Source organism: Giraffa tippelskirchi, chromosome 2 (assembly GCF_054371585.1).
Source record: "Giraffa tippelskirchi isolate mGirTip1 chromosome 2, T2T-mGirTip1v1.2.pri, whole genome shotgun sequence".
In the NCBI taxonomy this organism is placed as follows: Eukaryota; Metazoa; Chordata; class Mammalia; order Artiodactyla; family Giraffidae; genus Giraffa; species Giraffa tippelskirchi.
This window is the reverse complement of record NC_137276.1, coordinates 148,362,935-148,376,795: the sequence shown is the minus strand read 5'-3', so window position 1 is coordinate 148,376,795 and position 13,861 is coordinate 148,362,935. Positions and strand designations below refer to the sequence as shown.

General features: G+C 39.5%; 1 protein-coding gene across 7 annotated transcripts in view; it reads right to left on the bottom strand.

The window, feature by feature from the left end:
- The window catches only part of USP13 (ubiquitin specific peptidase 13), a 130,986-nt gene that overhangs the window by 29,054 nt on the left and 88,071 nt on the right, over positions 1–13,861 (bottom strand). For 3 of the 7 annotated variants that reach the window (XM_081571043.1, XM_081571040.1, XM_081571045.1), the window contains exons 14-17: positions 9,189–9,277; positions 6,651–6,773; positions 5,286–5,312; positions 1,562–1,705 (exon numbers count right to left, since the gene is read on the bottom strand). In XM_081571043.1, coding sequence (XP_081427169.1) covers positions 1,562–1,705; positions 5,286–5,312; positions 6,651–6,773; positions 9,189–9,277 — 383 coding nt within the window. Of the gene's footprint in view, positions 1–1,561; positions 1,727–5,285; positions 5,313–6,650; positions 6,774–9,188; positions 9,278–13,861 lie in introns of all 7 variants that reach the window. The other 4 variants (XM_081571044.1, XM_081571042.1, XM_081571046.1 and 1 more) reach the window with 2 other exon arrangements.

Below are 13,861 nucleotides of genomic sequence, written 5' to 3'. Positions count from 1 at the left end.
AAAAAACAATTCAGTAGTTTCTAAGAGAGTTAAACATGGAGTTACTATATGACAGAGAAATTCCGCTCATGAGAAATGAAAACACGTCCATATAAAAATTTGTACATGGGGACTTCCCTGATCGTCTCATGGCTAAGAATCTGCCAGTCAATGCAGAGGACACAGGTTCAATCCCTGGTAGGGGGTGATCCCACATGCTTCATAGCAACTAAGCCCTTGCACCACAACTTCTGAGCCCATGTGCTGCAACTACTGAAGCTCCTGCACTTGAGCCTGTGTGCCACAATGAAGCCACAAAGAGAAGCCACCACAATGAGAAGACTGTGAACCACAATGAAGGGTAGCCCTCGCTCAGTGCAACTAGAGAAAGCTCACACACAGCAAAAAGACCCAGTAAAGCCAAAAATAAAATAAATTTTTTAAATATATTTCTAAAAAAAATTTGTACACAAAATGTTTATAGCAGCATTGTTCATAACAGCCAAAAAGTGGAAACCCAAATATCCATCAATTGATGAAAGGATAAATAAAACAGTATGCCCATACAATAGACTATTATTCAACCATAAAAAGAAATAAAGTACCAATACATGCCACAACATAAATGAACCTTGAAAGCATGATGTTAAGTGATAGAAACCAGAAACAAAAGATCTCACATTGCATGATTCCATTTATATGAAACATCCAGGACAGACAAATCCACAGAGCCAGAAAGAAAGTAGACTAGTGATTGCCAGGGGCTGGGAGGAACAGGGAAAATGGAAAGTGACTTCTGCTATCTACAGAATTTCTTTTTGGATGGTTGCAGAACTCTGTGAATTTACTAAAAACCACTGTAATATACACTTTTAATCTGGGGAAAGTCTTTTTCCTCTTTATTTTTTAAATTCTGAAAGTATGATAACACATTTACAGGAGACTTGGAAAATACAGAACAAAGTTATGTATAGTTCCACTATATATTACAATTATTTTTTTAAGTAGATAAATTAAGATTTTTAGTTAGAGTTTCAATATCAAACTCAAAAACTCATAGAATGAATAGACAGAAAAATAGAAGGATAGAGTAGACCTAAAAAACACTATGAACCAATTCAGCATAATTAAGATTTATACAACTGAAATATATACTTTAAATGAGGGAATTATATGGTATGTGAATTATACCTTAATAAAGTGGATAAAAGTTAATGCTAATCAAACAGCCCCTATTTATTTCTTCATGCACATTCTTCTATCTCAAGTTCTCATCATTTCTTAGCTAGAAGTATATCGCACAACTTTCCAATGTTTTTTTTTTTTTTTGCTACTGAATTATACATTTTAAAAGGGTGAATTCTCTCTCAACAAAGCTATTATTTAAAAGAGGAAAGCAAAGACTGTGATTTTGCTACCCAGGCAAAATAACCATCCTCTCCCATCCACTCTGTGCAGCAGATTATGAGCTGATAAATTATTTTCTGGGACACACCCTGAGGACACAGAAGGACCAAGGCTTAACATCATTGAGGACCAATCATGTCAGACTCCAAAGCCATCCCATTTTCTGACCACCTACCTGGCTCTTCCATGTGAACAACGATCCAGTTGAAGGCCACCTCAGCTCCCATATTTCCAGTAAAATACACAGCTTTCCGACACGCTTCTAGAGGGAAGCCCATCTCAGCCAGCTGCATCACCGACGACTCATCAATATCTGATGCTACAGAGCACACAGGATAGTCTGGTGTAAAAAGTCAACCCTATTTCTTCTTGTCTTAGCTTCTCTTCACTGCTTATCCACATGCTACTCAAAGAAGGTGCTGTTTTGTTTAATGTTTAGATGGTGGTTTAACTGTGTTTTGTTTTAAGCCATCCAAATGTTAAGCTATTTGAGCTGAATTTTTATCTTTGACCTAAATAGGAACCATGGTAATTACCTGAACAACTCAAGCACTGAAAAACAACCCCCTAATTTCTTATGGGAAGATCTAGTGTATTCCCAAACCATTTCAGTCTCTTACATCACTCTCAAGGCCACTACAGCAGCCTCTCTTAGGACTGAAACTGGAAGAGAAAGCATTCTCTACAGGCCAAAAAGCTTATTCCTTAAACCTCACAGGAAGTTATAGCAGGTCTTTAGATATATCAACAATCAAAGGATGCAATAACTCTGAGAAATTAAGATAGAAGGAAACTTTTTTAACTGTATACATTTAAGATATTGAAAAAGATTGCTTTACAAACCTAACTTTGGCTTAGATACAGGTTTTCTTTTCTTTTCACAATAATATATAGATATGGGTAGACAGGGCTTCCCTGGAGGCATAGAGGGGAAAGAATCCGCCTGCGATCCAGGAGACCCATGTTCAATCCCTGGGTCAGGAAGATGCCCTAGAGAAGGAAATGGCAACCCACTCCAGTATTCTTGCCTGGGAAATCCCATGGACAGAGGAGCCTGGTGGCCTATAGTCCACGGGGTCACAAGAGTTGGACACAACTTAGTGACTAAACCATGGTTAGAGAGGTGTATAAACACACACCTCTACATACACATGACTATAGGTTTGTATGTATATTCATTCATACACATACATGTACACGGGTGTGTATGTATGTCCATGTGTGTACACATACCACCTACACGAGGCTCTCAAATTACACCAAAGGTTGAGAGGGAACTGGAGCACAAAATATTCCCCTTTTGTTTTCCACGCCCTGAGGTCTGTAATCTACTGAAAACTCTGCCAGAGGCAGCAATCAGTAGAAGAATTGAGGAACAGAACTATCTGTTCTACAAAAATTATACTGAAAATGTATTCACCAAAGTTCTATCTCACAATGAGGATACACAGAACATCCTATCAAGATAAAATTTTAAGAAAGCAATGATATAGGGCAACAGTGATTCCTCAATTGTGTTCTAGAGAATCCTAGTGTTCTAAGAGAGATGAACCACAAAATTAATGAACCACAAAACAAAGGGCTCCCGTGGTCAAACAAGTTTTTTAAACCTACATTCTCTGTTCTCCCTAGAAATCCACAGCATGCATTAAGGTAGTGAAAATTCTGAAGTCCTGTAATAAAGACTCCTGCAGTAGGTTGGGATTGACATGTACATACTACAGTATACACAATAGATAACCAACAAGGACCTACTGTATAGGAAAGGGAACTATATTCAATATTTTCTAATAACCTAGAAAAATTGGAAAAAAATAGACATATATTTGTATAACTGAATCACTGTGCTATACACCTGAAACTAATATGACATTGTAAATACTTCAAATAAATTTTTTTAAATATTTTAAAATTTTAGTAATTAAAAAAAAGGATTCCTCTGGGCAGAAACTATGAAACTCTTTCAGAGAATACTTTTCAACACCTTGTGAAAGACTCTATTCTCTAGAATGCAGTTAAGTAATGCAGCTTAATAAGTGTATGCATGCATGTAACAGCATATCAAATTGAAAATGTCTAATTCCATTTTGGGGAAAATAGAGTGAACCAGGCATAGGTAAAGAATAGTAGAAGGACAGATGCCAAATGTTAATACTGGTTATAGATGGATGATGAAACCAGAGATGACTCTTATCACTAATATGTAATTTCAACATATTTTTTCATTTATAGTAAGAATATAGTCAAACTTATTCCTTTTAAATGTCTGAGAAAGGTAGGATATAAATGTAAATTAAGCCCAGATAACGCTGTTTTCTCCTGGTGAATACAGCTGATAAGACAGCAGGCTTAGATCAGGAGGAAAATGGAAAATGGCTGAACTGCTCACAGTCAGACAGACTCCTCTGATACAGTTCCAGCCACCCTTCACCTCCCCTGGGACAAGATCCTGGAGACTGGCTCTCTGCAGGGTTGGGACAGCCAGCAAACTCCTCACACTCCAGACAAGGTCAAGTGACATGAAAGCATGCCTGATGCCTAGCCCTGGCTCTGGTCCTAGCTTGTAGGTCTCTGAACTTTCCTGGGTATCAGTTTTATCCTCTGTAAAAGGTCACCTGCTCTGCCCATCTTATTGAGACAATCAAGCAAGAAGCTGGCCTTTATATTACTATAATAGTACATTTATACACAGTTAAAAGAATTTATGGAGTCATAAACTCAACAATGACTCATGGTAACCATTCAAAAATACTGTTATCATTACAATCAGATTATTTGCAGAGGCAATGGTTTGCCCATGACCCTCGCTGCCCCTAACAGCCTCTTCCAGCAACCAGCAAATCAAAATTGACCCAAGAAGGCAAGCATGGAAGTCTAAGTCACATGATCAATCACACAATATGTTTTTTTTGCAAAGTAAAACACTTGAACTTCTAAATTAACAATAGTGTCTCCAGGAAGGCTTTGTAGACAAAAAGATTCAGAGTATTTTGTGTTATTACATACTCCTTCTTCCTCCTAATTAATATCTAAATATTAACTATAAAATAGTTTGCTTTTTTCCATGTCCTTTAGAAGTATCAACTCACCCAGCATTAAAGAACTAAATGACTACAAAATTAACAAACAATCCAATGACACTGACACCCTTAAGAGTATTAACTAATACTACCATGTCCTGTCAACCGTGTATCTTCATTATGTGTCCTGAAGGAGTGGAAAAAGTGACAGGTTACTGTGCTTTCACTGCAGCAAGAGACCTACTCATGTGGCCAGGGAGGGAAGAAATGGCATCAGTATCACCCATTCACATATGAGGAAACTGAGGCTCAGAGAAGTTAATGATTCTATGTCACATAGCCACAAATGGCAAAGCCAAGATTCTGACTCAAGGCTGGCTGGCTCTCACACTGAAGTTCTCTCTCCTGAAACCAAGCCCATCTATTCGCCACATTACTGGTTTAGATTTGCTGTGACCTCAACTCGCAGACCCAACCCACTCCAGTACTCTTGCCTGGAAAATCCCATGTACGGAGGAGCCTGGTAGGCTGCAGTCCATGGAGTCGCAAAGAGTCATACACGACTGAGCGACTTCACTTTCACTTTTCACTTTCATGCATTAGAGAAGGAAATAGCAACCCACTCCAGTGTTCTTGCCTGGAGAATCCCAGGGACAGAGGAGCCTGCTGGGCTGCCGTCTATGGGGTCGTACAGAGTCGGACATGACTGATGTGACTTAGCAGTAGCAGCAGCAGCTCGCAGACCAAGGTTTATCCCCACCCAGGAAAAGGTGCACATACACACGTACAGAACAACGCCCTTTACTAAAGCCCCACAGCTAAATGCCTCAGACCACTAACAATGGTAGGACACTGAGAAAAAACATAAAAGATACATACGATCTATCAGTTGGGTCATCAGGCGATCTGGAAATCAAAGGAGAGGGCAGGAAGTGAGACCCAACCATGGCAAAGAGTTCTAGAGAAAGAAAAAGAGTTAACCCGGAGCACTCCCTCACCCCCACCCATTAAGACCCCACACTGTTGTCAGCCCCTTGGTCCTCCACACAGATCAGCCAAGCCCGACATAAAGTCATTCCAGGAAGGAGGGAGGATACCCAGTTTCAGACATTTAAAGCAGATAATACATGATGCTCTGCTGATCATCTTAAGAAACTAAATAATTTCCCTCCATATAATTACAATCCAAGGACTCTGTTATAAACGTCAGAAAAAGCAGGTGCAATGCTAATAAACCATCTTGCAGTTCTCTGACACTCTGAGGACTGATCTTTCTGGAATTCCTTTAATGAACCACCTATACCACATAGCCTGGACCACCCCACCTAGAGACCCCTTCCCCACTCTCCATCCTCTGCAATTTAGCATTGGACTTAGCGTTAGAGAATAATGTAACACAGGTGCCAATCTTGAATCCTCTCTTGCTCCTCCTGGATTCACTTTATACCCCAACAGGGTCACCAATAATGGTCACTGCTCAGCTGAGAGACATCCTGTGGGACAGGCGCCCCAAGCACTCTGGCACTATTAGCTAATGTACCTAATTAAGTCATTAGGAAGGTGAACAGCAAACATGTGGGCTAACAAAGCCAGAATGAAAGTGATTTCACCAGAATAACTGAACTAATAATGAAGCCAAGATCTCTCCACGCTGTTCTTGGACTCAGAAAGGCAATGATTTTTCACATGTACTTTTCTCTTTAAAAGCATTCTTCACAAGGACCACTTTAAGGTTCACAGAGAGTAAAAGAAGCTCAAACTGTTCTCTTGCTATGAAGCAGTAATGAAGCTGGGGAGGTGAGACGTGGGCAAGATTTTTAAAACCAACACACACTGTTCAATTTCCCTTTTTGGTTCTCCAAAGATACTCCAAGAAGGACACAGCTCCCCTAGGCTAAGAGTCTACTGAAAACACACTCCTCTTCCCCATAGGCTTATCAGAGAAGAGAGGAGGGAGGCAAAGCCAGAGGCAAGGTAACCCAAAAACTTCCTGGAGACCTGCTGCCCTCTGCTGCCTGTGATTTCCATGGATCCGTTTGGTTCACTCATGTTGGGGCTGTGCCTCTTCCTGTGGCTATTAATATTTTAAGCTCACGGTTTGCAGCCAGGCTTCAATTCTGTATGTCTATGGTGGGTTACAACACAGGAAAGCACCACAGGACAACAGAGTGGGGGAGGAAAAGGGACTATTCCAGCAGAGGAGCGGGGAGGCGTTGAGAAGGTCCTCCTGGCAGAAGACGGTACCTTTAGAGTCATCAGGAATCACTATGGGGGGGCTGATGTCTGGAAGTTCCTCCTCTCCTGGCTGCAACCCCCTGGCTCGGAGATGGTTGATATCAAGTAGGTCTGGCATATCAATTGAAACATCTGCAAAATGAGAGAGATTATACTCACTGGACTCTCTGAATAACCACAATCACCTCCTCAATCTAGCACCACTAACTATGCACACATGTCTAGGCAGAGCCAAGGGATGTGTTATAGTTCCTAGGAGTAAGTCACGGGACCTGAAAACTGACTAAGACTGATTAGAGTTTAATGTAGAACCTGGGGAAACACAGATGCAGGATTTCACACTGAACAACAAGAAATGAGGGAAGCCAGAAGTCGAAAACTGGGAGCCCATACAACATCTGTAGACACTTTCTGTTGGATGTTTTTAAAATGTTGGCAACAAATTCCAATTTTTAAATCAGAAATTTCAATTCAAAACTCCAGACTTCCAACTCATTTTGAAAAAAAACAAAAAGCTGTAGCAGAGTCTCATGTGATAACAACTGCCTGGGGCTGATTCTCAGCTTTCACTCCAAGGTAATGTGTGCCCTCCATGTCTGTCTGCCACAGACCTCACCACTCCCTACTGCCCCCATGATCCTGAGCATCACGTGTGCACTATTCTGATTCTTATGACAGGGAAATGTTTTCCTAATCCATGTCTTCATCCAAAATGGGAATATTCAAGAAAGAAAAAGATAGCTATAGCTATGTGTTTCTTATATCCAGCCTACTTCTGTCATTTACATTATCACTCTGTCCTCATTATGCATTTGAGTTTGCAACCCATAGTTTATGCCTTTTCTCAGATCACCATGGGTACTGTGATTATTCTACCGAAGGTAATAAAAAATGAAGCTTTTAAGAAATTATTTGAACTTCAAGCGTATTCATCTTGAGACATACTTTTTTTAAGTTCTCAGCTCAGTTGTCATTGTGTTGACTTATTCGAATACAAAATGTATGTATGAGTCTAACAGCCTGTTGAGAATTCGTACTGCACACAGTCAGATACAGTAATAATGGAAAATGGGTTCAAATGTTGGTGCAGGATATGTCTCTCGGGCTAGCAAACAGAATCTGAAAACACCATCCCCAAAATCAGCTACAATGTTAGGTGTGTAAGTCCTACTTTAAAACAACCACCCAAAGAAAAGGCTTAGTTTTAAAAAAAATTTTAAATCTCAGCAGACAGCAAAATCAAACACAATGTCTGACCAACAAAATCAAAACAACCTTTCCTCAACAGAACATTTCAGGTTCATTAAAGAAAGCTTTGGGGCTGCTTTAAATTCAGCAAGACTATGAAATCTGATCTGAATTTGGTATCCTTTACCAAAATTCCAAGGACAAAGAAAATAAAACTGTTCCCAAAGCAGTTCAAAGCCTTTAGAAGAAGTCAGTTTTCTCTCTAGGGTGCATCTTGGGTCCAAGGAGGAAAGGCTGAGTGATGAGCAACCTGCCCTCGGCCCTCCTCCCTGCCCACAAAATTATTCCACCAGGAAGAGAGGAATGAGCTGCGGGCTCACGGGCTCCATAACGCCACGTGGAAATCAGTGCTATGCTAACTGCTAGTGCCAGAGGTTTCTGGGAAATCACTCCTGCAGATTTTATGTTCTTTTTACTTATCCCCTTCAGATGAGCAGATGAGTTCTTAATTAACCAACCTAGGACTGACTGTTGTTTTGTAAGTGCTCAAAAACATAGAAACTAAAAGACTGGCAAGCAGTTTGAGGTCCTTGCTTGAGAAATCAGAGGGTAAAACTGTATGGACTTCCATGGCCCTGAGGACAGCCTAGGAACACATTCATATCTGATTGAGATGGTAGAGAAAATGTTCTTATCCATTGTCTGGAAAGATAACCTCTAACAGTGGTCAAGGGCCTTTAAGATTAGAAAGAAGAAAGCCCAATTCGGCCAAAGTCACATCCCTTTTTCTTTTTAATACAACTGACTGTACTCATGTTATTATTAATAAAATTCATATGATTTAAACAAATGTCATTAGCCACACCTGCCTGCTTTAGAGGTCGAGGAGAGATGCTAAAAAGAGTATTGATACATCTTCAGTTACTAGCACCTCCAAGCATGGCTTTTGGACCAGTAGCACTAGCAGTATCAGCATCATCTGGGGACATGTTAGACAATAGAGCCCGGGCCCCACCCCAGACCTGCTGAATCAGCACCTACATTTTAGCAAGATCACGTTACAGTTTGGGAGGCATGATTTGAAATTGTGAGGCTCCTGTTTTCACTCTTAGATTCTGGCCATTTCAGAACCCATTATTCGAGAGGTGGGTAAGCAAGTGGCAATTTGTATTTGTTTGGTTTTTTGTTTTTTTTTTCTACCAATGCTTATCATATCTTTCAAAAGAGAAAGCTGGGAATCATGGAAAAAGAATGAAATGAAACTGTTTCTGGCAGCCAACCGCATGGGCTCTTTCACATGCCATGTTTTTTAAATAGCTAATTTGACGTTTTAAGCAAAAGCATGCAAAAGATACCTACCAAATTTTTTGGGTACCCAGTCAAGACCAAAAGTGAACTTCTTTATCTGCACTACCAAGTATTCAGGGAATGAGGCAAAGCGAGATGTTCTGGGAAACACAAGGGGATTAGATCAATGAAAAAGGCAATAAGAATTATGGATACAGTTCATGAAGCATCAAAAGCTGTGTCTGAGGCACACCCAGCAGTCCCAGGGCCTGCAGTAAAGAGGAGGGACGCATACGTGAGCAGACACGCACACACACGGGAGTGGACACACACACACACCACCTCACCACTCATCCTGGCCTTTCCACGAGAGGACAATGTTTAACACAGGACAAGGTTGTCCCCAAGGATGATTTTGGACACCCTGCAAAATTACTACTTTTACTTTGCTGTGGCATTTTGTATTTCTGAAAAGTGGTTTTCAACTATAAACATTTGTGTTTTTCTAAAACGCTTGGTAGTGTCACACGTATTTGCAGATGCATAGGGGTACCTGTGCATTGTGTTTGCATATGAAGTTTGAAAAAGCTCCCTGAGCAATCCTGACACACCCCCAATCTGCTCCGACCGCAAGTCTCTATCTTGTAGCACAGAATTGGTATCAGGAGGGTATATCGGAACTTTGGTTGAGGATGACTACTGGAAATGCCAGGGCCTCATACTGCACCTAAAATCTATGGCCACATGGATCCTAAAGGGGTTGTGTGTGTGTGTACTATGAGGTATCTAAAATATCTAAATCTGGGCCTGTAATTTTAAAAATTAATATATATGGTTAATATCTTAAGTTTCCTTTTAAATTTTCATGAATGGTGAATTGCCTGGACTTGCCTTTGATGATTTTATGCACAAACTATTCAACTAATACATCAAATACATGCCCCGGTTTCAGCTCATTCTCTCCACATTTATTATCTGTTTATAAAAACCATTTCTGTTCAAGTGTCAATCTGAGTACAGTAAGGTATATAGGAAAATAATTAGATTTAGACAGATACAATAGGTACCTTTTAAAATAAAAGATTCTAGGACATGTTTCCTACAAACTCCACTTTTCAAATCTATGTGGGATGCATCTTCCTAGAACTCAGAAATCAAATACAAATGCACTGCTGCCCCCTAGTGTAGAAGAAAAGCCACAGTTCAAGGGCAGAGAACTGTCCAAAAAGTGTCAAAAGACTTGAATGCTACTTAATTCACTCCAAATCTAACCCTCCTCGAGGCTTCACATTTACAAAATGGGTTTATTAGTAATGTCTACCTGCCAGGGCTGTGCAATGGTCATGAAATGTCATGAAACCACCTGGCCCACTAGAATGTGCTATGTACAGCTAAGGAGTTAGCATGATGATTTTGTCATGCAAGAGCTAGAATCCATAGGACTAAGGACAGTGAGCTGGTTTGTCACTGTCCTGTATTTTGCCCTAAGCAAGTCATTTAACCACTCTAGATCTCAAATTCCCCATCACAAGGAAGGTAGAAGGGTACAGGCAATGAGGGAGTTTCTCAAAAAATAAGAGCCTAACTATCCTAAGAAGCTGATCTATTAGCCTAGCTCACTCTCCAGAAATTATATACTATCTCTAATTAGGTTTTCCTATCTTCTGAGAAACAATATTAATATCATTCTTAAATATAGCCAAGTCCTCAATTTCACCAAAAACCAAGAAACACCATCTGATATTTTCAATGACTATAAAAGTGTCACCTCTCTGACCCCTTCCTCTAACCATGTAAATTTAAAATCCGAAAAACATTTAACAATGAGATCAACTAAAAGTCATCAATGATTTCCAAACTGTGGTTCAGGATCCCAAAGATTCCTGAAGTTGCCCTGTGATCAGTATCTGGGTGAGGAATCAGCTGGTAATAAACCATGGAGTGGGAGGCAGTAGAGGGAACTCAAGGCTGATAATTTAACACATCACTTTGCTGTGGGTAGCTACCAATCTAAGAGTACCAGAAAGCAGGTTAGATGATGCCCACATTGTATTTTTCCTGTTGGTTAAACATTCCTTATTCATTTTTGTATATAGGGTCTCAACTTGAATCACACATTCAGTAACTGCTTAATATAAATATGTTCAAGTCAACCTCAAAACGAACACTTGGCATTCATTAATTGCAGGTTTGGGACATCAAGTTTGTTGTTAAATCTGGTAAGGTTATAAATTATGCACCAGTTACTCTTCTATTCCTAAAATTAATTCCTGGAATTAAAATTTTTCTTGAAAAGTTATATACTTAATAAAGTCCACTGAAATATAAATCACTCAAAAAGGTGTAGATAGACACTGAGTAAAGTCACCTCAAAGAACTGTTACAAGAACTGAGTTAGGACTAAAGAGCTTAGAACAGTGCTTGACAATTGTATGACATTGTCTATCAACAACTTATTACCTTATTTAAAATGCATCAATTGTTCACTGGTTACAAATTCAGGCAAAAACATTATGAAAGCCTTATTAAGAAAAATGTATTGATATATAAACTGTCTCTCTCCCTGAAATTATTAACACTATTTATTGAAAACCTGGTGACTAAAAAAATTCTATCATTTCCATTAAATACATTGAAAACATAGTTAATCAACCACATAATTAACCAAATCATAATTAAAAACACAATTAATCAACACAAACTGTTTAATCCAAGGTAAAAAAAGATAAAAGTAATGTAGTAACAATTACAGTGTACATTTACTCCACCAGGCACTATGCAAAGCATTTTAGGCTTGATCCTCACCTCAACCCTATAAAGTTCTATTATTATCCCCAGTTTACATGTAAGGAAACTGAAGTTTATGGAGGTGAGGTCACTTGGCTAAGGTCACATACCAGTAAGTTCTACACTGAGGATTCAAATGCTGCCAGTCCACCTAAAGCCTATGCTCTGAGCCCCATACCATGCCTTTCTGTTCATGAATGATAAAGGTTAAGACCAAATCTGTCCCTATCAACCTTTAATCTGTGGGCTCCTTGAGGGGAGGGCCTCCATCTCGTTTAGTTCATTGCCCAAGATACACTAGGTGCGCAACAATATTTACTGGGTGAATAAAATTTCCAAACACATATTCTTCCCAGTCAGTCACTGTCTGTTCAGGACCAAAAAGAGAAGGATCGTTATGTCTGGTCCATACTGACCCAAGATCTACCAAGAGGACATCTTTTGTCTCTTCCTGGGCTTTCAGACTCTGGGTCTAACACAAGAAAAATTTAAGGCCCCAAAGTAACATAATAAAGAGATCATATCTATATTGCTGGAAATAGCAAAAAGAAAAAAAGATATTTTAGGAATTTACTGAACTAGTTTCTCCAAAACTATTATTTGAAACATAAGGTATAATAAAGAATAAACAACACTATAAGGATTATAAAGATACAAGCATAAGCAAGCAGGAAAGGAATGTGGAGGCAGTATACAACACAAAGATTAAGAGTTTAAACTTCAAGTGAATGAATTCCAAGTCTGTCACTTAGTGACCATTATTAATACTCCCATTACTTCTTCATCTGTAAAATGGGGAGACTAAAGTGCCTATGTCACAGCAGTACTAAGGGGATTAAGCAATATTTGATGGGATGCATTAGCATATAACATGGAATAATATTAATAAATGTGCCATAATGGTAGTTGCTTTATTACCCTAGAACACTGCTTTCTCCTTTCCCATAATACCAGTTTTCAATTACCAACAATTGTGATACATCCAGTAATAACTTTCTTTCATATGCATTAAACCAAAGATGTATGTAAACATACATACATACGTGTGCATGTAAAAGAGAAAAAAGAAGAAACATGTTCAATAGCTACTGTTAAGGATTAGAGAAGGTAGAAACCCCTCTGCCTACAACTAAATATTTTGTGGGTCAGCAACCATCATTCCTCCACTCAGATGTAAGAAGGAACTGGTTGCTGACTTTGCCCCAGGTTAGAGCACAAGTTGGGAAGTGGACACAGGAGAAGAATCCAGATCTCCTGACCACCAGCCCAGGGGTCAGAGACTGTCTCTGCAGAAGGCTAACGCTTCCCAGCTCCACTTCAAAGATGCTCCGTTTCCTAGTGATGAGAAGATGGCTTCCCCGCAGGCCTAGAGAGTAGATCACGCCCTGTACTTGTAAGATTCTGAAGAGCAGAAAAGGGGAACCAGGCAGACCGGCCAGTGAGGACCTTTTCTGCAACTCACACATGATGCTGGGGACTTTCTAGGCCACCAGGCCTCTGATCACTTTCACCTCCCATACAGAGTCAGAATTAAAGCACAAAGAGAAAAAGATAAATGTTTGTGGAATCTTCAGCCTACTGTCAATAATAAACAAAGAAAAAAAGTTAAGAAAAAATCACACAGGCCACCTTAAACTCACAAAGTGTTATGTGAATTATACTTCAATAAAGTTGAGAGAAAAAAACTGTTTTCACCACTAAACCAATAAAACGTGTAGCTTTCTAACTGCTCAAAGATGTGCCCAAGTTGTAATGAAGTGAATCACGAACATTTAACATGCCAGCTCATCAACCCTTATCTGCAAGGACATACACACACATGCACATACATACATACACATACACGCTTCCCAAAACTGAGCAGTCCTCGGGTGAAAAGTCACTCCACAATGGGTAACTGATAACTGAACTATTATTAATTTCCTCTGGATGTGAAAAAACTTTTTAAAAGAAATTAT